Source organism: Nerophis lumbriciformis, linkage group LG28 (genome assembly GCF_033978685.3).
Source record: "Nerophis lumbriciformis linkage group LG28, RoL_Nlum_v2.1, whole genome shotgun sequence".
Lineage (NCBI taxonomy): Eukaryota > Metazoa > Chordata > Actinopteri > Syngnathiformes > Syngnathidae > Nerophis > Nerophis lumbriciformis.
In genome coordinates, this window is record NC_084575.2 from 20609169 (window position 1) to 20634900 (window position 25732).

At 40.9% G+C, this 25732-nt stretch overlaps 1 protein-coding gene across 3 annotated transcripts in view; it reads left to right on the plus strand.

The window, feature by feature from the left end:
* cdh4 (cadherin 4, type 1, R-cadherin (retinal)) overlaps positions 1 to 25732 on the plus strand; it is a 651213-nt gene that overhangs the window by 611727 nt on the left and 13754 nt on the right. For 2 of the 3 annotated variants that reach the window (XM_061923832.2, XM_061923835.2), the window contains 4 exons: positions 6703 to 6854; positions 18158 to 18394; positions 20882 to 21115; positions 25084 to 25223. In XM_061923832.2, coding sequence (XP_061779816.2) covers positions 6703 to 6854; positions 18158 to 18394; positions 20882 to 21115; positions 25084 to 25223 — 763 coding nt within the window. The remainder of the gene's footprint in view (positions 1 to 6702; positions 6855 to 18157; positions 18395 to 20881; positions 21116 to 25083; positions 25224 to 25732) is intronic. The other variant, XM_061923834.2, reaches the window with a different exon arrangement.

The window sequence follows — 25732 nt, forward strand, 5'->3', positions numbered from 1 at the left end:
ATCCCGCATAACAAACACCTCCCCCCTCCCGTCCATATAACCCGCCAATACAACTCAAACACCTGCACAACACACTCAATCCCACAGCCCAAAGTACTGTTCACCTCCCCAAAGTTCATACAGCACATATATTTCCCCAAAGTCCCCAAAGTTACATACGTGAGACTTTTTGAGACTTTTATTAGTAGGTTGCACAGTGAAGTACATATTCCGTACAATTGACCACTAAATGGTAACACCCGAATAAGTTTTTCAACTTGTTTAAGTCGGGGCCCACTTAAATTGATTCATGATACAGATATATACTATCATATATACTATCATCATAATACAGTCATCACGCAAGATAATCATCAGGGTGTATACATTGAATTATTTACGTGACATGCACATAGCGGCACGCACGTACGGGCAAGCGATCAAATGTTTGGAAGCGTACTCACGGTACCGTGTCTGCGTTTCCAACTCAAAGTCCTCCTGGTAAGAGTCTCTGTTGTCCCAGTTCTCCACAGGCCAATGGTAAAGATTGACCATCATCTTTCGGGAATGTAAACAATGAAACACCGGCCGTGTTTGTGTTGCTAGAGTCGGCCGCAATACACCGCTTCCCACCTACAGCTTTCTTCTTTGCTGTCTCCATTGTTCATTGAACAAATTGCAAAAGATTCACCAACACAGATGTCCAGAATACTGTGGAATTTTGCGATGAAAACAGACGACTTAATAGCTGGCCACCATGCTGTCCCAAAATGTCCTCTACAATCCGCGACGTCACCCGCTGACGTCATCATACCGAGACGTTTTCAGCAGGATATTCCGCGCGAAATTTAAAATTGCACTTTAGTAAACTAACCCGGCCGTATTGGCATGTGTTGCAATGTTAAGATTTCATCATTGATATATAAACTATCAGACTGCGTGGTCGGTAGTAGTGGGTTTCAGTAGGCCTTTAAACAACTGAGGAGGTAAACGGTAGAGTAGACAAATATTTGTATTTGATTTTTATGTTTTCTAGTTGAAAAAAACACCTGTAAAGAGCAGAGATGTGAAACCATCTTCCATCTGATTTTATAGTCACCTTTATGAAGTTTATGCGGCCACAACGCAAACTGTAGTCGTTGAAAACCGAATCATACAAAAAACAAAGTTTCCCAAAGAAAACCATGTCAATCCAATTAATTTGGACCCCGGAAAAAAAGGTTATTCAATCGCTAAGGTTAGTCAACCTATCAATCAATCAATCAATCAAACTTTATTTGTATAGCCCAGGGGTCGGCAACCCCGCGGCTCTAGAGCCGCATGCGGCTCTTTAGCGCCGCCCTAGTGGCTCTCTGGAGCTTTTTAAAAAATGTATGAAAAATGGAAAAAGAAAAGAAAAAATCTATTTTTTGTTTTACGGTAATATGGTTTCTGTAGGAGGACAAACATGACACAAGCCTCCCTAATTGTTATAAAGCACACTGTTTATATTAAACATGCTTCACTGATTCGAGTATTTGGCGAGCGCCGTTTTGTCCTACTAATTTTGGCGGTCTTTGAACTCACCGTAGTTTGTTTACATGTATAACTTTCTCCGACTTCCTAGGACATGTTTTATGCCACTTCTTTTTCTGTCTCATTTTGTCCACAAAACCTTTAACGTTGTGCATGAAAGGTGAGTTTTGTTGATGTTATTGACTTGTGTGGAGTGCTAATCAGACATATTTGGTCTAGGGTGACCATTTCCATGACACCAAAAAGGAGGACATTATGCGGCATATCAATAAATTACTATGGTGTACATAAAACTCTGGTATACCTTATTTATAGTACAATTTTGAGTGGTTTAAAGATGATGTTTGTGTGGCTGAATAGGAAAAAATATTAAAGTCAAGTGTTTGTTAACAGTATTTGTATTTATTCAATACATTGTGGTGTTCAAAAAGTGACCACTGAGATGAATCTTTTCAAGTGCAGAGTGCCACAAAGCATAACATGTGTGGACTTAAATGTAGTTAACATATATAATAAAAAGAAAAATGCCACAAAAAATGTTCCACATCAACATCAAGGCTGCTTGCTGCATATCTGGTTGCGTTATGCAGAATATGGGCCAAACAGTTTGCAGGGAGCACATCTTTTTGGCTCAGTTTCAGCTTCTGATACACACTGTTATGTTTGCCACAATTGACACTGGCATTGTCTGCTGCATATGCAGACATGTTTTTCACCTCTAAGCCAGACATCTCAAGTTTTGCCAGCAGCTGGTTTGTTATGGCTTCTGACGTTTCGTTGCTGTCACTATAAAAATCCAACAGGACATGTTGGATGCCTTCATCAAAGTGAAAATACCTTACCACAATGGGAAAACACTTGTTTGTTCCTTTATTTGAGGCGTCGGTTGCCACGGAAAAGGGTAGGTTGTTTTCTTTTATGTAGTCGGTATGTTCCTGTACTGAATAGTGAGCGATGACGTTCTCGCACAATGCCTTGGCTTTTGTTCGGCCACAGGCCATCCCTTTAGCTGTGGGCTAGTCACTGAAAATCTCCCGGTCCACTTTCATGCCGCAGTCTAAACTTCTGTAGGACTGGTGATGCTTTACAGCAGTGGTTCTCAACCCTTTTTTCAGTGATGTACCCCCTGTGAACATTTTTTTAATTTAAGTACCCCCTAATCAGAGCAAAGCATTTTTGGTTGAAAAAAAGAGATAAAGAAGTAAAATACAGCACTATGTCATCAGTTTCTGATTTATTAAATTGTATAACAGTGCAAAATATTGCTCATTTGTAGTGGTCTTTCTTGAACTATTTGGAAAAATATATATAAAATAACTAAAAACTTGTTGAAAAATAAACAAGTGATTCAATTATAAATAAAGATTTCTACACATAGAAGTAATCATCAACTTAAAGTGCCCTCTTTGGGGATTGTAATAGAGATCCACCTGGATTCAGGAACTTAATTCTAAACATTTCTTCACAAAAAAAGAAATCTTTAACATCAATATTTATGGAACATGTCTACAAAAAATCTAGCTGTCAAGACTGAATATTGCATTGTTGCATTTCTTTTCACAGTTCTTTTTGACAGACATTTTAGTGAGGGTCAAACCATCATGGCATGGGGGGAAACTCTGGGTTTATGGTAATGAATGGAATAGCCTACTTGATTTGATGTTCAGTTTATGAACTTACATTACATTACATACCCCCAGGGGTACGCGTAACCCCATTTGAGAACCACTGCTTTACAGCATGGTACACCTTGCACAGCTCCGCAGCGGTTATCTTGTCATCCAGGGGCGACGAAACTTCACGAAAAAATGTCCTCATTGAAGAGGTACTTGCCGCACGTTTATTACTTTTATGTTTATCCGTACCCGCATGCCGTTCAATTGCAGCATTCCCCTGACTACTTACGTCGACATCACATCGACAAAGTGTGCAGAAGCCATGGAATGAGTCTCGACTGCTTTTCGTTATAAATTCGTTCTCTTTTATCCATTCAGAATTAAACGAGGTCTTGCGTTTTGGCATGATGCTAACTTTCTGCCAATGCCGCAACAGCACATGGACCCTTGTTTACTTTTTTAACCAATGATAAGCAGATTTGTATCCGACACAGCTCTTAGCCAATCATTTGATACTTTACTGCGTTGGGGGCATTTTTTACGGTCTTTGATTGGCTATTGCGCTGCAGCCCAGCAAAGATGAAAAAACTCCGCTCTTCAAGCCTAGTGCCTCAAAAAGGAGGACAAATACGTGTCCGGCTTGAAGCTGCGCCGGACGCCGGACAGGGCATTAAAAATCCGGACTGTCCGGCCTAAATCCGGACACCTGGTCACCCTAATTTGGTCACTGCATGACTGCAAGCTAATCGATGCTAACATGCTATTTAGGCTAGGTATATGTACATATTGCATCAGTATGCCTCGTTTGTAGGTATATTCGAGGTCATTTAGTTTCCTTTAAGTCCTCTTGATTCAATTTATATCTCATGACACACTATCTGTATGTAATATGGCTTTTAATTTGTTGCGGCTCCAGACAGATTTGTTTTTGTATTTTTGGTCCAATATGGCTCTTTCAACATTTTGGGTTGCCGACCCCTGGTATAGCCCTAAATCACAAGTGTCTCAAAGGGCTGCAAAAGCCACAACGACATCCTCGGCTCAGATCCCACATCAGGGCAAGAAAAAACTCAACCCAATGGGATACAATGAGAAACCTTGGAGGGGACCGCAGATGTGGAGCTAACTGTTTTAATGACATTCAAACTTTACTTAACAACGGCGCAGCATCAGAATCAGAATCAGAAATACTTCATTAATCCCCGAGGGGAAATTAAAATTTTCAGCACAATCCCTTTCAAGATCAGACAAACATTACAGGGAGACAGAACAGGATCGCAGGATCTGCCAACTTCCGGCGCCCCTTACAAAAAAGGTGAAATACAGGTAAACAATGGGGGGAGGGGTTTGGGGGGGGAGAAAAAAAAAATCGATCTAAGCCTGGGCCCCTGGAGAGGGGGTCCAGACTGAGGCCAAGGGAAAAAACAACTCATAGCCATAGCATACATCAAACATCAAACATCAAAGAACACAAAGGACATTAAAGACATTAAAAGAGCAGAGCTGATGCAACCAGCCACATCTACATACAGCTATGAATAAAAAGTAAAAGAAACATATACACTGTGGTGGCCTCTGCGGTGTTCCACGCCATCGTCTGCTGGGGTGGAGGGAGCATGGCCAGAGACAGGAGCAGACCCAACAAAGCAACCAAGAGAGCCGACTCCACTCGCGGCCGCCCACTAACTCGGCCAGTGTCCAGTCCGCATGGATGAGCGATGATAAGCGATGAGCTCATCTCCTCAACAACGCCGGAAATGTGTCCCGTGAAAAACCGTCCGACCGGAACTCTCTAATTACTAAAGTTCCTTGGGTGAATTATCTAAACCCACTACACCGGTAGTTTTTAGCGCTTCCATAGCGAGATGCGAGTTAGAACTTTACGCTACTTCATATTAGAAATGGCAACAGCGGAGGATGAATGTCCCATAACAAGAAGATAGCAGAGGGGCGCAAATTTTCAGGACTTATGCAGATCCCAAATACACATCAGCAGGCACCAGAAAGTAACAAAAGTGGGTTTTGCATAATATTGCAAAACAAAACGCCAGATAATATGTCTGCTAATGGGTGCCATTTTGTGGTCCTTATACACACACCATAATAACGCTCCTATGTTGACAATCCATCAAGCGGTGCGGCTTCATAGCTTACCAAAGTCGTACTAAAACATTTTGACAGGTTTTTGAGCACCGTGTGTAATGTTCTATATTCTCAATGGAACATTTAAAGTTGTGGTGTTGTTTATAAGCGTCACCCTGCAGTCTACACGTATATCTTATGTGTGACTACCATCTACTGGTCACCACACTTGCCAACCTTGAGACCTCCGAATTCGGGAGATGGGGAGTGGGTTTGAGGTGGACGGGGCGGGGTTGAGTTTGGGCGGGGTTTGGTGGTAGCGGGGGGGTGTATATTGCAGCGTCCCGGAAGAGTTAGTGCTGCAAGGGGTTCTGGGTATTTGTTCTGTTGTGTTTATGTTGTGTTACGGTGCGGATGTTCTCCCGAAATGTGTTTGTCATTCTTGTTTGGTGTGGGTTCACAGTGCGGCGCATATTTGTAACAGTGTTAAAGTTGTTTATACGGCCACCCTCAGTGTGACCTGTATGACCGTTGATCAAGTTTGCGTTGCATTCACTCATGTGTGTGTAAAAACCGCGTAGATTATGTGACTGGGCCGGCACGCTGTTTGTATGGAGGAAAAGCGGACGTGACGACAGGTTGTAGAGGACGCTATAGGCAATATTGTTGTCCGGGTGGAAATCGGGAGAATTTCGGGAGAATGGTTGCCCCGGGAAATTTTCGGGAGGGGCACTGAAATTCGGAAGTCTCCCGGGAAAATCGGGAGGGTTGGCAAGTATGCTGGTCACACTTACCATTACACCATGTGCCAAATAAAATAGCTTTGAGGTCGGTATCCACAACCAGAATTGAGCCTTATAGTCTGAAAAATACGGTAGTTGTTTATTTAGATAGTGTTTTAGATCCAGAAAGTATTTTAAGGTTCCACTTTCATTACTGCTCCATGTTGAGTTTGAATGAATTGTTTATATTTTGCTTCACGCTGCAAACAACTGAAACGAGAGGGAACAGGTGGAACGCCCAGCCGCCTGTACTCTAATTTGAAACCACTGTGCATTGATGCATGTGCTGTATGCACTCTTTACTTTGAGACTACTGAATCAAGCCATAATTTAATCGTACTTTTTACTTTCAGGTTAGGTTTGAGCCCGTTAATTAGATCCGCAGCCTATAATTGGAGTTGTTGGTTTCAGCTCGGCTGACATATTGTCACGTTACTGTCAACTGCGAGAGGAGCTGTCACTCCTTGGAGGTATGAAGGAAGAGCAGTGAAGTCGAGAGCGCCGCTCAGATGCGTTTCCTTCTGTCTTTATGCTCATTAGCTGCTGCTTGGCAAACATATGTTCCTCTCTACATAGCTGGGATTTTTAAATGTGTTCCTCAAACCTAATTCACTGCCTTTGGGTCTTTGCACTTTTTTTTTTTTGCATTATTTTATACACTCTTGTATCTAATTATATACTTCCCTCTCTCTCTCTCTCTCTCTCTCTCTCTCTCTCACTATGCACAGGTACTCCAAATTATCTGATCCAGCCAACTGGCTGAGGATCAACAGGACCAATGGCCAGATCACCACAATGGCCGTGCTCGACAGAGAGTCCATGTACGTCAGAAACAACATATATGAGGCCACATTTCTGGCTTTCGACAATGGTAAGTCCGGTAAGTGAGGTTGACTGTTTTGTCATGTTGACTACGTGAACTGTAAATGTGGTTGAAATCCACTGCTTTGCATATAGTGCTTAAGAGGGAACTGCCCTTTCACAATCCGTATGTGAGGAAAAGAACACACGTTTCCCTTTCTGTGCATTTTGAGTAGTAAAAAAAAACTGCTAGTACAAGGCGGCTAACAATGCAGGTAAAGGGATTCCTCTGTTCCGCCTACAAAGCTCTCTTATAACCAGGGAAGTTGGCACGTTGTGTAAATCGTAAATAAAAAGAGTTTATTAATTAATTAATTTTTTTAGTATTTTTTATTAATGTTTTTAATGATGATATCAATGAGGGTTTTTTTAATCACTGCTATTTTGAAATTGTTACTGGTATTGATGCTGTCGTCGATAATGTTCATTGTTGTTTCACTACATTTGGATTTGTGTGTCCTCAATTGCTCTCAATTGCTCTGTTTATTGTTGTCCTTAGTGTTGCTGGGACGGGTTTGGTTTTGGAATTGGATTGCATTGTTGTGTATTGTTTTGTTGATTGATTAATAAAAAAAATAAAAAAGTAAATAAAAACAGAATACAATGATTTGCAAATCCTTTTAAATAAATGATAAATGGGTTGTACTTGTATAGCGCTTTTCTACCTTTAAGGTACTCAAAGCGCTTTGACACTACTTCCACATTTTATCCATTCACACACACATTCACACACTGATGGAGGGAGCTGCCATGCAAGGCGCTAACCAGCACCCATCAGGAGCAAGGGTGAAGTGTCTTGCTCAGGACACAACGGACATGACGAGGTTGGTACTAGGTGGGGATTGAACCAGGGACCCTCGGGTCGCGCACGGCCATTCTTCCACTACGCAACCTATACTCAATTGAATAGACTGCAAAGACAAGAAAACTTAAGTTATTTTTTGCAAATATTCGCTTATTTGAAATTTGTTGCCTGCAGCATGTTTCAAAAAAGCTGGCACAAGTGGCAAAAAAGACCTGAGAAAGTTGAGGAATGCTCATCAAACACTTATATGGAACATCCCACAGGTGAACAGGCTAATTGGGAACAGGTGGGTGCCATGATTGGGTACAAAAGCAGCTTCCATGAAATGCTCTGTCGTTCACAAACAAGGATGCGGCGAGCGTCACCCCTTTGTCAACAAATGCGTGAGCAAGATGTGGAACAGTTTAGGAACAACATTTCTCAAGGAGCTATTGCAAGGAATTTAGGGATTTCACCATCTACGGTCCGTAATATCATCAAAAGGTTCAGAGAATCTGGAGAAATCACTGCACGTAAGCAATGGTATTACGGATTTCAATCCCTCAGGCGGTACTGCATCAAAAAGCGACATCAGTGTGTAAAGGATATCACCACATGGAACACTTCAGAAAACCACTGTCGCTACATCAGTAAGTGCAAGTTAAAACTCTACCATGCAAAGCGAAAGCCATTTATCAACAACACCCAGAAACGCTGCCAGCTTCGTTGGGCCTGAGCTCATCTAAGATGGACTGATGCAAAGTGTAAAAATGTTCTGTGGTCCAGTGAGTCCACATTTCAAATCGTTTTTGGAAACTGTGGACGTTGTGTCCTCCGGACCAAAGAGGAAAATAACCATCCGGATTGATAAAGGCGCAAAATTCATGAATGTGCCCGTTACTACAATACGCACTGTACTTACAGCACGTATATACAAAAGAGTTGCAGGTTTTTCTTTTGTTTTTTAGAGCGCTTTATAGGCACAATAGATTCGCGTGGCGAAGTTGGTAGAGTGGCCGTGCCAGCAATCGGAGGGTTGCTGGTTACTGGGGTTCAATCCCCACCTTCTACCATCCTAGTCACGTCCGTTGTGTCCTTGGGCAAGACACTTCACCCTTGCTCCTGATGGGTGCTGGTTAGCGCCTTGCATGGCAACTCCCGCCATCAGTGTGTGAATGTGTGTGTGAATGGGTGAATGTGGAAATACTGTCAAAGCGCTTTGAGTACCTTGAAGGTAGAAAAGCGCTATACAAGTATAACCCATTTATCATTTATTATCATTTATCCAAATTACCTGAACTGTTGGCTGCCTCTGACTAGCTGTTTGTTTGTTTTTTTACAATGTAGAATCCACAGAAAAGGGAAAGACGACGTGTGTTCTTGTCTCGCATAAGATTGTGGATGACGGGAAAAATTCCCCCAAAAATGCTTTCAAATATAGTCATACTCAAGTTGCAAAAACACTTAGTGTTTGTCTCTTCTTCATTTAGTGATATGTTTTAAATACACTGTAAAAAAAATAAATTTGGTAACACTTTAGTATGGGGAACACATATTCAACATTAATTAGTTGCTTATTAACATGCAAATCAGTAACATATTGGCTCTTAATTAGTCATCATTGAGTACTTATTAATGCCTTATTCTGCATGGTCTTATTATACAACCAGTAAGCTGTCAGAATAATTGTATCTAAGTAATCACAAAACTTTGTTGAGCATGAGTTCCCGGCGAGAGGACAAAAGCTGTCTTTGATCCTACCAAGCAAAAGGCTTGTAAAACTCCAATGTGTAGGATGGGAAGCGACAGGAAGATTTTGTCTTGACCCGAAATCTACAAAGCGGAGCGGAAGCAGGGCCTGACCCCCCTCCAGGCACCTTTTCTTTGAACTTTTTTGTGACCAAAGGCAGCGGCTGTTTACGACCCCCTTCCTTTAGAAACAGCTGTTGCCATGTAATCAGGGAAAGTTCAAATAAAACAGGAGGCGTACAATCTTTCGTCAGAGCGTGGTGGGTGACTGTACAAGAGTACAGCCCAGACGTTTCTCCTCAATTGAGCCAAATTTTATTCTGTCGTTGTTTGATTCCTTGCTTCTTTGTCTGTTTAATAGATGTTATCAGTTTATAAGTGGTTGATTTATATAGGCTAGTAAGGTAAAGTTTTGTACCTGACAAGTTTCGGTGGGATGGAACAATCCATATAACACGTCACAGATGACGTCACGCTAACATCACGTAACACCTCTGATGACGGCTGCAGAAGCAAGATAGCCGAAATTTGTCAGGTACAAAACTTTACCTTACTAGCCTATATAAATCAAACACTTATAAATACACATTAGTAGGCTAAATGAACCTCTTCAACAGATGTCATCAGTGTTTGAACCTGACATAAACCATTAACTAAGAGTCTTCCCTCAATAACCTCAGAATTATTGCTTATTAGTAACCCTAACCCTTGTTCCCAAAGTGTCCAAATAAGTCTAAATTAAGTCTTTGTTACTTTAATAAGCAACTAATTAATGTTGAATATGTTCCCCGTACTAAAGTGATACCAAACATTTTTACACCAAATTATTGTAATTAAAAAACGCTACAACTAAAATTTTTACAGTAAAATTCTGGTGACTGAGCCAGCACGTTTTTTTTTACCGTAACATCTACAGACAATTTTTTTTACAGTGTATACTTTCTCCAGTGTGTTACTCCGTTGCGTGGAGTAAAAGTTTTCTAAATCCCTAATAGCTAGATGACTTTTGAGGCCTGATGGCCCTGAAGCACACCAACTGATGCTGTAAAGCAGGGGTGTCAAACTCAAATACAGAGTGGGCCAAAATGTTAAACTGAACAAAGCCGTGGGCCAAGGTTGAACAAATTAACCTTTTTATAGGGACCCAAACAAGTTGTGCATTGAATATTGAACAAGCAAGGCTTATATAACTTTATAGTGACATGCAAAATCGAGTTTCAAATAATAATAATAATAATTAAAAAAAATATCAATGGCATATCAAATACAATTTAAATAAAAATGGAATGCCTCTTTTCTATTTGCAGCCTTCTGAAGTAAATATCAACATTAACTTTTTCCACAGGCTAATAAATGTTAAAATAAAATAACAATGAATAAACCAACCATTCAGGACTTTAAACTGCTCAGTTTGCAACACACTGATCTAATCTGATGTGCCCAAGCCAGATACCTGGCATCTTTTCTTGGATGCTAGTTCATTAATGTCGGGGCTCAGGCTTTGAGCTGAGGCAACCTTCATTATCGAACGAAGGTGTTCATCAGTCATTATATCTCGTCCACCCGGACCACAGTCTTGGGGGCGTGCCTTAAATGCACTGCCTTTAACGTACTCTACGAGCTATCATCACGTCCGCTTTTCATCCATTCTAACATCGTTCAGATCCAGTCCCAAGATATGTGCGGCTTCTGTACGCACACACGAGTGAATGCAACGCATACTTCATCAACAGCGATACAGGTTACACTGAGGGTGCCAGTATAAAAAACTTTAACACTGTTAGAAATATACGCCACACTGTGAATCCACACCAAACTAGAATGACAAACACATTTTGGGAGAACATCCGCACCGTAACACAACATAAACACAACAGAACAAATACCCAGAATCTTTTGCAGCACTAACTCTTCCGGGACGCTACAAAATACACCCCCGCTACCACCAAACCTCCCCCCCACACACACACACCTTGTAGCATCCCGGAAGAGTTAGTGCTGCAAAGGGTTCTGGGTATTTGTTCTGTTGTGTTTATGTTGTGTTACGGTGCGGATGTTCTCCCGAAATGTGTTTGTCATTCTTGTTAGGTGTGGATTCACAGTGTGGCGTATATTTCTAACAGTGTTAAAGTTTTTTATTCAGCTACCCTCAGTGTAACCTGTATCGCTGTTGATGAAGTATGCGTTGCAGAAGCCGCACGTGTTATCTGACTAAGCCAGCACTCATTGGACTGGCTGAAAAGCAGACGTGACGATTTTCGGGAGGGGCGCTGAAGTTTGGAAGACTCCCGGGAGAGTTGTCAAGTATTAGAATTAGCGGTGAATGCGGTGTTACCGCGACACCGCCGCAATATACAATCGGTGGGCCAGCTTTAGTGTTAATTTGATATCGCCTCAAGGGCCAAGTGAAATTACACGGCGGGCCAAATTTGGCCCGCGGGCCAGAGTTTGACACCCATGCTCTAAAGTGTCAACTGTCTATTGATTATTCTGCAAACTGTCAACAAGGCAACATTATCCACTTTGGACTGAAATTGGTTGTATTTATTCTACTGAAGCGAGACGCAAAAAAAGGAAGCAACAAGGCACCCATCCAATCATACCTGACGAGATGGTCAATGGACCTTGGGGCCTCTGGCGACGGACCCTTGAATAGCCGAGGCGTCAAGTTACTGTCTCGCCGAGGAAAAACATTGTCCAAGTAGCACTGATGGGCTTCTGGTGAAAACTGTCAATGCTTGCACCGCATCGGTAATTTAGTTCAGCTTCCTGACAGCATGTGAGCAAACTTAACAACAATGTACTCTGCAGTCCACAGAAGTCTGTTTGTTCAACAGAGCAGCACTTTTCTCTTCCGTGTTTTGCGGTTTGAATGTCGTTATCTTAAAAAAACAAAGTTATGTCCATCTCAAACTATAAGTTAATGCTAGCGAGTAAGACCAGATCTTTCGGTCGGCTCTTAGGGGGTTCACTGTGGCATTTGTACCACCATATTGACCAACATTAAAATACAGTAGCATATTAAGCCAAAGTATTCATTAAAACTGTCATGATCCGTGGCCCGGATCATGTTTTTGTTATATCCTGTTCATTTTGGACTCCCTTAGTTCCTGTTTTTGTGCACCCTTGTTTGTTTTTTGTTGCCATGGGTGCTTATTGTTTCCACCTGTCTCTGATTGGTGCTCGGGACGCTCACCTGTTTTCCGAGCACTAATCAGAGGGACTACTTAAGCCTGCCTTTGCCGGTTAGTCGGCCTGGCTTCATTGTTTGCTTCATGCAACAAGTTACGTGAGTGGGCGGTATAGCTCGGTTGGTAGAGTGGCCGTGCCAGCAACTTGAGGGGTTGCAGGTTCGATCCCCGCTTCTGCCATCCTAGTCACTGCCGTTGTGTCCTTGGGCAAGACACTTAACCCACCTGCTCCCAGTGCCACCCACACTGCTTTAAATGTAACTTAGATATTGTAAAGCGCTTTGAGTCACTGGAGAAAAAGCGCTATATAAATATAATTCACTTCACTTCACTTTTGCCTATGCTAAGTGGTAGCCTTAGCTTCGAGTGCGATCGGCACGTTGTTCCATCGGCTTGTTTGCTGTTTTGGCACTTATTCGAGTTTTTGAGAATAAATCATGTTCCTACCTACACGTCCTGTCCGGAGTGGTCCGTTTGCATCCCGGGGGAATGAACCTCGCAGCAAGCTGCGACCCCCCCGCACATGACAAAAACAAGACAGAGGTTTTATTTAACTTTTTTTTTTAGTATGTTTGGCCATTGCAACATTACACACACTGTGTTTGAATACAAGAAAATAAAACACTGTACTTTAATAAAGTGATTATTTGGCCGATGGAGCCTGCGTACTACAGTTTGTGAATCACTGACCTAAAAGCATAAGAAATAGCTGAGAGACAGCTCTTATCGCAAAACATTCTGAAGTTGAGGTACAGCCCACGTGTTTCCTCTATTTATTTGGAAGGTCCCTGGTTACATCACTGAAGCTGTCGCTAAGGGAAGGGGGTAATCTCGACAACTCCAGTTAGACACAATATATGATTATACAAAAATGCAAATGTGTTGACGCTGGTGCCATGGCCCCGTCTCTGCTTTGTCTGCGTCCCGGTACCCGATGTTCGGCCTTGGCAGTCAGCAGGCCGAGTCTGGACACAACACTGATAGAGACGGCTGGCAATCTTTTGGATACAAAAATACAGATAATAAGTATAGCAACGGCCCTTAAGCATAAAGTTGTGTGATAATATATATACATGATTATTCTAACAGAGTTATTAAGTCTGTTTAGCTGATTGGAGAGCTACTTTCCGCATCTAATAGGTCCATGACAATGACTTCTGTTTTGTTTGATCAGCCGTTTTACTGCCGTGTTACAGACACCGTTTAGAAACAATTAAGGTATGTAAATAAACATTGAAAAATATTTTAACATTATTAAAGGGGCTGTTTGCAATACGTACACAGATGCCTAGAGGGCGCTAGTTCTCCAATGTATTTTACGCAGTATATCCCGTCCTGTACGCAATTACGTAACTACGTACTTACGTAACACATGCACGCGCGTCGGCTTTGTGTGTTGTTAGTTAATACTTGTGATTTTGATAGTTAGCATTAGCTGTTATGAATGCATATTCTACAACAACATGACCGCAAACTGGTTGTTGCTTCTCTTGGACTGCTGTTGCATGTGTGCAAGCGCTCCCTGCGCGTACGTGTCGACGAGACCTCGTGATTGACCGCCGTAAACACCATTTTTTTTTTTCTCGGCCCTAGTACTTGTGAAAAATATAGACGGTTTTAAAATAAATGTGTTCTGTGAAAACACTAATGGTAACATAAGCTACCATTAGTGTTTTTGTGGGGGGGGTTTCTCTTTGAAAAATGTAATTGTCATACAAAGGTCAAAATAGGTTACCCGCTGGTAATGTTGAGAAATAAAAACAATAAAACACTCAATTGTTACCTTAAATCACACAAGATGACAGGGGGCACTAGAAGTGTGAGTCTTACATGTTGCCTTTTAAAAAAAAAAAATGTGTCAGTGTAAAAAGGCGTTTGTGGATGACTTTTTGTAGTAAATGTGCAACAAACAAAGCACTCCTCTGACAACAAGTGGTGTGTCTCACCGCCGTTCATGTAACAAATGTGTTCAGTTGGGATGTAATGGCATCAAATTTTCGCTTTATGATATTTTCACGGTATATGTCCAAAAAAATAAATAAACGTAACAATACCATGCACAGTGTGTAAAATGAAGTGACAGGAATGTTTAAGATACACACACTTAGTGTAATTGAACACAAACATAATGCTCAAATGTAGAGATGTCAGATAATATCGGACTGCCGATATTATCGGACGATAAATGCTTTAAAATGTAATATCGGAAATTATCGGTATCGGTTTCAAAAAGTTAAATTTATGACTTTTTAAAACGCCGCTGTGTACACGGGCGTAGGGAGAAGTACAGAGCGCCAATAAACTTTAAAGGCACTGCCTTTGCGTGCCGGCCCAGTCACATAATATCTACGGCTTTTCACACACACAAGTGAATGCAAGTATACTTGGTCAACAGCCATACAGGTCACACTGAGGGTGGCCGTATAAACAACTTTAACACTGTTACAAATATGCGCCACAATGTGAACCCACACCAAACAAGAATGACAAACACATTTCGGGAGAACATCCGCACCGTAACACAACATAAACACAACGGAACAAATACCCAGAACCCCTTGCAGCACTAACGCTTCCGGGACGCTACAATATACACCCGCCGCTACCCCCTAAGAATCCCGCCCACCTCAACCTCCTCATGCTCTCTCAGGCAGAGCATGTCTCCAAATTCCAAGCTGCTGTTTTGAGGCATGTTAAAAAAAAATAATGCACTTTGTGACTTCAATAATAAATATGGCAGTGCCATGTTGGCATTTTTTTCCATATTTTGAGTTGATTTATTTTGGAAAACCTTGTTACAATGTTTAATGCATCCAGCGGGGCATCACAACAAAATGAGGCATAATAATGTGTTAATTCCACGACTGTATATATCGGTATCGGTTGATATCGAAATCAAATGTTTTAATCATAATTACTGTACTTTTGGACTATAGAGCGCACCAGGATATAAGCCGCACCCACTAAATTTTAGAAGGAAAAAATATTTTCCATATATTAGCCACACTGGACTATAAGCCGCAGATATATATATTGCGGGGCGGTATAGCAGGTTCGATTCCCGCTTCCACCATCCTAGTCACTGACGTTGTGTCCTTGGGCAAGACACTTTACCCACCTGCTCCCAGTGCCACCCACACTGGTTTAAATGTAACTTAGATATTGGGTTTCACAATGTAAAGCGCTTTGAGTCACCTGAGAAAAAGCGCTATATAAATGTAATTCACTTCACTTCACATATGCTGTGAAATTAATTATTTACACTGAAATATTCTATACATTCTTATTTACATACCTTAATTGTTTCCAAACGGTGCCTGTAACACGGCAGTAAAACGGCTGATCAAACAAAACAGAAGTCATCGTCATGGACCCACTAACTGCGTAAGCTTGTCACGGCGTAGTTTACGCAGCTTACTGCGGGGTCGTTCTCCCAGGAATGCAGACGGAAAACTCCGGACGAAAGCAAAGAATGATGTATTGTCCATAAATCATGCAAAACACAAGACAAGCAACAAGGATGCGTGCCGATCGCACGCGGAAGCTAAGGCGAAAACTTAGCGCAGGAAACATAGAAGCTAACACTTAGCATGGACTTGAGACAAGTAATACTCACGAAACTTTGGCATGAAACAAACACCTTTGTAATGACGCCAGCCCGAGTGTGGCGTGCAACGTGAATAAATAGCTCTCTGATTAGTGCTCGGCAGCAGGTGAACGTGCCGAACACTAATCAGAGGCAGGTGGAAATAATAACTAACTAGTAACTAACAAGGGTGCACAAAAACAGGAACTAAGGGAGTCCAAAACTAACAGAACATAACAAAAACATGATCCGGACCACGGATCATGACAAAGCTAGCGCCACAATCGGCTAAACAGACCCAATAAGTCCACGGGGCATTTACTTATTACAAAAAGACAAAGAAAAAAACAAAAACATACATGTAAATCTCAGGAAGAGCCCTAAGGTCTGGTGCAGGGGTCGGCAACCCGCGGCTCCGGAGCCGCATGCGGCTCTTTGATCACTCTGATGCGGCTCAGCTGCATACTTGCCGGCCCCCTGATTTTCCCGGGAGACTTCCGGATTTCAGTTCCTCTCGCAGAAACCTCCCGTAATTAATATCCTCCGATTTTCACCCTTGCAATAATAATAAGGGCGTGCCGTGACGGTACAGCATTTAGCACCCTCTACAATCTGCATTATCAGCGTGCCAGCCCAGCCTTTTGTTATATGCATTTTCTGCTAGCACACGTAAGTGACAGCAAGGCATACTTGGTCAACAGCCACACAGGTTACACTGACGGTGGCTATATAAAACAACTTTAACACTCTTACTAATAATGCGCCACACTTTGAACCAAAACCAAACAAGAATGACAAACACATTTCGGGAGAACATCTGCACCTTAACACAACATAAACACAACAGAACAAATACCCAGAATCCCATGCAGCCCTGACTCTCCCCTGCTCCTTCACACATCAACCCCCCCCCCCCCCTTTTTGTGCGTCGGTTGAGGTGGGCGGGGTTTGGTAGCGGGGGTGTATAATGTAGCCCGGAAGAGTTGGGGCTGCATGGGATTCTGGGTATTTGTTTTGTTGTGTTTATGTTGTGTTACGGTGCAGATGTTCTCCCGAAATGTGTTTGTCATTCTTGTTTGGTGTGAGTTCACAGTGTGGCGCATTATTAGTAAGAGTGTTAAAGTTTTTTATACCGCCACCGTCAGTGTAACCTTGCTGTCACTTACGTGTGCAAGAAGAAGCCACGTACAACGTGTGGCTGGGTCGTTACGCTGGTTGTAGTGAGCGCTTAATGCTGTACCGTCACGGCACGTTCGAGGGAATAGGCGCCCTGAAATTTGTAGTATGCCGGAAAAATCGACAGACTACGGCTTGTCAAGTATGACGCTGTCAAGCGTCATTCATCTAAAACCCGCGGACCGCACCAACATTAAATTTTCATATTAAGGTGTGGGCCGCGTGTCTGAGACCCTTGGTTAATACATAGCACAAAGCAAAAAAAAAACCATCGTAAACAGTGTTATTTCATGTTAAATTCCAAAAGATTATTGTGGCTCCTATTGTTTACCTTAATTTGTGAAACTGGTCAAAATGGCTCTTTGACTGGTAAAGGTTGCCGACCCCTGGTCTGGTGCAATATCTTGCTCGGCGTCATCCATGATGGTTTTCATATCATTTGGTGCACTTTAGTACCTTATTTTTGGTCAAATTCCAGGTTTTACCACCTTGGGGCGTTCGACTTTTGATGTTCTTTTTGGAAATACTGCGCAACAACTTTGAACAACAACAACAACAACAACGACGTCTCTCCCAAGCTAATTCTTGGGCTGCGCTGCTGAGAGCGTGTGTTTCTTGTCAAAGTGTGTGTCCGCCTGCAGTGCTGGGTATAGATAACAGAATTCTTCATCGCCAGACTGCCTCCAACTCTTCTCTCTTGTTTCATGCACCATCTGCATTTGTTTTCAGCTCACCTCCCCTGCCTCACTCTGTCTCTACATTACCATCTCATCACTTCTTCAAGTGGTTCTCCTCTTGCCTCCTTTGATCTGTACGCCTCCTTCTCCTCCCTGCAGGTTCTCCTCAAGCCAGCGGGACGGGAACCCTCCAGATCTACCTGATCGATGTGAACGACAACCCGCCAGTACTTATACCCCAGGAGGGCCAAGTGTGTCAACGAGCACGCCCCAATTCTCGGATAAATATCACCGCTTCGGACGCCGACTCCGACCCCAATGTGGGGCCGTTTGGGTTCGAGCTGCCGACATTTCCTCCCAGTGTGCGCCGCAACTGGACCATTACCAGACTCAGCGGTAATTTCATTCTATCCTAATTATAATTGCAAGTAGGGCTCTCAGAATCAACATAATAATGCAGATAATACACCGGCATTATTACCGCATTTTTCGGAGTATAAGTCGCACCGGAGTATAAGGCGCACCTGCCGAAAATGCATAATAAAAAAGTAAAAAAACATATATAAGTCGCACTGGAGCCCGGCCAAACTATGAAAAAAACTGCGATTTATAGTCCGAAAAATACGGTAATCTGATAAAATATTTTAATGCAATGAATATATCTCGAGTGCAGAATGACTATAAATCCCTAAAAAACGCATTTGTGTCCAAGTAGTGTTAGCACCGCAAATGCGTAAATGGACTGTTGATCCGGTAGTGACATGCTGCAGAAGCACACAAGTCAATATGGAAGACGCTACACTGCAAAAATGAGCTGACGAAAGATAAGATAAAAGACTGGATTTTAGGGGGAAAATACTAAAAACTAGTGAAATTATCTGTCCATACGGCTACTTACTTTTACTTAAAAAAACAGGGGTCCCCAAACTACGGATCTGGCTCGCCAGCGTCAAAAATTCGGCCCGCAGGAAGTCCCAAGGTTAAAAAAGATAAATAAATAAATACATTTTTATTTAATTTTTTATTTATTTTAATTTTTTTAATCTGATTTTTCTAATCCATTTTTTACATCTTGTTACTCTCGGTGTCTCCTAGCTGCTCATATTGTCTAAAAATGGCTTTTTCCATTGATAACATGACATCAAGTTTCAGTCAATTAGTGTGCGAGGAATATATATATATATATATATATACATATACATATATATATATATATATATATATATATATATATATATATATATATATATATATACATATATATATATATATATATATATGTATATATATATATATATATATATATATATATATATATATATACAGTATATACATATATACATATATATATATGTATGTCTTAATAAGGTTATCCAAAAAATAGTGCTCGATACCGTAGTAGAGCGCAATATATGTATGTGTGGGAAAAAAATCACAAGACTATTTCATCTCTACAGGCCTGTTTCATGAGGGGTTCCCTCAATCATCAGGAGATCATCTCCTGATGATTGAGGGAACCCCTCATGAAACAGGCCTGTAGAGATGAAATAGTCTTGTGATTTTTTTCCCACACATACATATATATATATATATATATGTATATATAATTTCAGTCAATTAGTGTGCAAGGAATATATATATATATATATATATATATATATATATATATATATATATATATATATATATATATATATATATATCCATCCATCCATCCATCCATCCATCCATTTTCTACCGCTTATTCCCTTTGGGGTCGCGGGGGGCGCTGGAGCCTATCTCAGCTACAATCGGGCGGAAGGCGGGGTACACCCTGGACAAGTCGCCACCTCATCGCAGGTATATATATAAATATATTCCTCGCACTTTTTCCATTGATAACGTGACATCAAGTTTCAGTCAATTATATATATAATATATATATAATTATACATATATATATATATATATATATATATATATATATATATATGTATATATATATATATATATATATATATATATACAGATATATATATATATATATATACATATATATATATATATATATATATATATATATATATATATATATATATATATATATATATATATATATATTCCTCGCACACTAATATATATATATATATATTCCTCGCACACTAATTGACTGAAACTTGATGTCACGTTATCAATGGAAAAAGGCATCAATTTAGCACTTGTTTTTTGGATCTTGGTCGATCAGGCTCTGTGTACTATTTTTTTTACTCGCTTTGCTTATGCAAAATGAAACATGATTAATATCGATGAAAAATGACTTATTTAATGGTGATTAATCAACAGAAACCCTGTGATGAATCTGATTTCAAATGTTAATCATTTAACAGCACTAACTGCAAGTGATCTAATGGTGCGTTCACTGGGAAGTCCAATTATGAGATGCGAGTGCATTATATATATTCTATATGACCAAAAAAAATTGAAGAATAAAACAAATAGCACCAAAGTTAAAGTCTAGCAAAATGTCTCAGTGAGAGATACAAGTTCCATCCAGTGTTGACATATGATCTATCATTTGTGACAAATGAGATCCATTCATCTCCTTGTCCCCCGAGTAGCCCATCTGTCAAATAATCCACCCAGATGGATGTATCACAACAGTTGCCTTGAGGACAAATCTGATCACATACCTGAAGTCTTCTCCAACTGGGACTGGCGTCTCTGTGACTGACTGACTCATGCTGGATCTTACATGTTGTGTATCCGTGCCACATCTGAAAAGTATCTCCTCATCCGCATTGCAGCGATTTACACACCCAACCCTGTCCATGATTTGTCTTAATCTTTCATTATTTGTTCCTCCTCCTACCCATTTACTGATATTTCTCCACGTTCGTTCTTTAGGTGACTATGCTCAGCTCAGGTTGAGGATTCCTTACTTGGAAGCTGGCGTGTACGAGATTCCCATCACTGTGTCCGATTCCGGGAACCCTCAACTGTCCAACCGCTCTATGATCAGAATCAAAGTGTGTCCGTGTGACCACAACGGGGACTGTAGCGCCACGGGCGCTGTGGCGGCCGCCGGCCTCGGCACGGGGGCCATCATTGCCATACTCATCTGCATCATTGTACTACTCAGTAAGTACAAATAATGAGCTGTCCAAGCAACAGTAACACGAGCCAGTGTTATACCTTACAACCAGGCAGTGCCCCACTACTATATATATACATATACTGTATATATATATATATATACATACAGTCGTGGTCAAAAGTTTACATACATTTGTGAAGAACATAATGTCATGGCTGTCTTGAGTTTCCAATAATTTCTTCAACTCTTGTTTTATGTACAAACCCGGTTTCCATATGAGTTGGGAAATTGTGTTAGATGTAAATATAAACGGAATACAATGATTTGCAAATCATTTTCAACCCATATTCAGTTGAATATGCTACAAAGACAACATATTTGATGTTCAAACAGATAAACATTTTTCTTTTTGCAAATAATCATTAACTTTAGAATTTGATGCCAGCAACACGTGACAAAGAAGTTGGGAAAGGTGGCAATAAATACTGATAAAGTTGAGGAATGCTCATCAAACACTTATTTGGAACATCCCACAGGTGAACAGGCAAATTGGAAACAGGTGGGTGCCATGATTGGGTATAAAAGTAGATTCCATGAAATGCTCAGTCATTCACAAACAAGGATGGGGCGAGGGTCACCACTTTGTCAACAAATGCGTGAGCAAATTGTTGAACAGTTTAAGAAAAAACTTTCTCAACCAGCTATTGCAAGGAATATACGGATTTCACCATCCACGGTCCGTAATATCATCAAAGGGTTCAGAGAATCTGGAGAAATCACTGCACGTAAGCAGCTAAGCCCGTGACCTTCAATCCCTCAGGCTGTACTGCATCAACAAGCGACATCAGTGTGTAAAGAATATCACCACATGGGCTCAGGAACACTTCAGAAACCCACTGTCAGTAACTACAGTTGGTCGCTACATCTGTAAGTGCAAGTTAAAACTCTCCTATGCAAGGCGAAAACCGTTTATCAACAACACCAAGAAACGCCGTTGGCCTCGCTGGGCCTGAGCTCATCCAAGATGGACTGATACAAAGTGGAAAAGTGTTCTGTGGTCTGACGAGTCCACATTTCAAATTGTTTTTGGAAACTGTGGACGTCGTGTCCTCCGGACCAAAGAGGAAAAGAACCATCCGGATTGTTATAGGCGCAAAGTTGAAAAGCCAGCATGTGTGATGGTATGGGGGTGTATTAGTGCCCAAGACATGGGTAACTTACACATCTGTGAAGGCACCATTAATGCTGAAAGGTACATACAGGTTTTGGAGCAACATATGTTGCCATCCAAGCAACGTTACCATAGACGCCCCTGCTTATTTCAGCAAGACAATGCCAAGCCACGTGTTACATCAACGTGGCTTCCTAGTAAAAGAGTGCGGGTACTAGACTGGCCTGCCTGTAGTCCAGACCTGTCTCCCATTGAAAATGTGTGGCTCATTATGAAGCCTAAAATACCACAACTGAGACCCCCGGACTGTTGAACAGCTTAAACTGTACATCAAGCAAGAATGGGAAAGAATTCCACCTGAGAAACTTAAAAAATGTGTCTCCTCAGTTCCCAAACGTTTACTGTGTGTTGTTAAAAGGAAAGGCCATGTAACACAGTGGTGAACATGCCCTTTCCCAACTACTTTGGCACGTGTTGCAGCCATAAAATTCTAAGTTAATTATTATTTGCAAAAAAAAAATTACGTTTATGAGTTTGAACATCAAATATGTTGTCTTTGTAGTGCATTCAATTGAATATGGCTTGAAAAAGATTTGCAAATCATTGTATTCTGTTTATATTTACATCTAACACAATTTCCTAACTCATGAGGAAACAGGGTTTGTAATAGAGTGATTGGAGCACATACTTGTTGGTCACAAAAAACATTCATGAAGTTTGGTTCTTTTATGAATTTATTATGGGTCTACTGAAAATGTGACCAAATCTGCTGGGTCAAAAGTATACATACAGCAATGTTAATATTTGGTTACATGTCCCTTGGCAAGTTTCACTGCAATAAGGCGCTTTTGGTAGCCATCCACAAGCTTCTGGTTGAATTTTTGACCACTCCTCTTGACAAAATTGGTGCAGTTCAGCTCAATGTGTTGGTTTTCTGACATGGACTTGTTTCTTCAGCATTGTCCACACGTTTAAGTCAGGACTTTGGGAAGGCCATTCTAAAACCTTAATTCTAGCCTGATTTAGCCATTCCTTTACCACTTTTGACCTGTGTTTGGGGTCATTGTCCTGTTGGAACATCCAACTGCGCCCAAGGCCCAACCTCCGGGCTGATGATTTTAGGTTGTCCTGAAGAACTTTGGAGGTAGTCCTTCTTTTTCATTGTCAAAAATTAATTGTCAAAAATGCAGCCTTATTGCAGTGAAACTTGCCAAGGGACATGTAACCAAATATTAACATTGCTGTATGTATACTTTTGACCCAGCAGATTTGCTCACATTTTCAGTAGACCCGTAATAAATTCATAAAATAACCAAACTTCATGAATGTTTTTTGTGACCATCAAGTATGTGCTCCAATCACTCCACACCCCGGATTGTAAATAATGTAAATAATTCAATGTATATACCCTGATGATTATCTTGTGTGACGACTGTATTATGATGATAGTATATATCTGTATCATGATTCAATTTAAGTGGACCCCGACTTAAACAAGTTGAAAAACGTATTGGGGTGTTACCATTTAGTGGTCAATTGTACGGAATATGTACTGTACTGTGCAATCTACCAATAAAAGTCTCAATCAATCAATCAATCAAATCACAAAAAAATAAGAGTATTAGAAATGATTGGAAACTCAAGACACCCATGACATTATGTTCTTTACAAGTGTATGTAAACTTTTGACCACGACTGTATATAGTCGAGAGTACTGTGGTTAATCCGTTACACAGTGCTCAATACCGGGGTAGAGCGGAATATACGCTAGGTCAGGAAAAAACACAGAGGCTATTTCATCCCTACAAGCCTGTTTCGCAGGTTTCCCTGCTCTTCAGGGGATTTTAGCCTATGTGTTTTTTCCTGACCTAGCGTATATATACGTATATATATATATATATATATATATATATATATTGCCTAATATATATATATATATATATATATATATATATATATATATATATATATATATATATATATAATGCCTAATTTTGTTGTGATGCCCCGCTGGATGCATTAAACAATGTAACAAGGTTTTCCAAAATAAATCAACTCAAGTTATGGAAAAAAAAAAATGGCAACATGGCACTGCCATATTTATTATTGAAGTCACAAAGTGCATTATTTTTTTTTAACATGCCTCAAAACAGCAGCTTGGAATTTGGGACATGCTCTCCCTGAGAGAGCATGAGGAGGTTGAGGTGGGCGCGGTTTTAGGGGGTAGCGGGGGGTATATTGTAGCGTCCCGGAAGAGTTAGTGCTGCAAGGGTTTCTGGGCATTTGTTCTGTTGTGTTTATGTTGTGTTACGGTGCGGATGTTCTCCCGAAATGTGTTTGTCATTCTGGTTTGGTGTGGGTTCACAGTGTGGCGCATATTTGTAACAGTGTTAAAGTTGTTTATACGGCCACCCTCAGTGTGACCTGTATGGCTGTTGACCAAGTATGTTTTGCATTCACTTGTGTGTGTGACAAGCCGTAGATATTATGTGATTGGGCCGGCAAGCAAAGGCAGTGCCTTTAGGGTTTATTGGCGCTCTGTACTTCTCCCTACGTCCGTGTACCACTCCGTACAGCGGCGTTTTAAAAAGTCATACATTTTACTTTTTGAAACCGATACCGATAATTTCCGATATTACATTTTAAAGCATTTATCGGCCGATGATATCGGCAGTCCGATATTATCGGACATCTCTAATTAAGAGGACTGTTGTTGTTTGGTTTTGAATCATCACACTGTTGTGTTGTCAACATGCATGTCATCTATGCTGCTCAAAACAATTGCTTTACTGTAAATGTGTACCTCTGCGCCACTGATGCTTTGCTGCCTGTTCCTTGCAGGCATGGTGCTCTTGTTTGTGGTGTGGATGAAGCGCAGAGAGAAGGAAAAGCAGGCAAAGCCGCTGCTGATCGACCCCGAGGATGATGTCCGGGACAATATTCTCAAATATGACGAGGAAGGCGGAGGAGAGGAAGATCAGGTATACAGTGAATGTATTCAACCTCCCCCCCACGCCTAAATCATAAAAAGCTGTTACCAGGCACATGCATCTTTGACATGCAGAACACAAAACTTCCATTACCTACCCAAATGAAAGGAGGATAACACGGAGAAGAACTCCCTGGTGGTGTAGAACTGAACTAGACTTGGCAAATTGAGGTCAGCGGGAATGCAAGTTTTCTTTGTGCAGAGTAGGGTTTTTTTTGTTTGTTTTTTTCATAAATTTGCTCTCTGAGCTTAAACAACAGCTGCTACTCAGTGTAAATCTATGAGAGCTATGCTTTTTTTTCCCCATACATAATATACTATATAGTAGTGGTACATATACCTTCTTTATATAATACTCCCTTCTTCTTCTTACTAATCAAGCAATCAATCAAAGTTTATTTATATCGCCCTTAATAAAAAGTTAAAAAACTTAAAGTACCAATGATTGTCACACACGCACTAGGTGTGGCGAAATTAACCTCTGCATTTGACCCATCACCC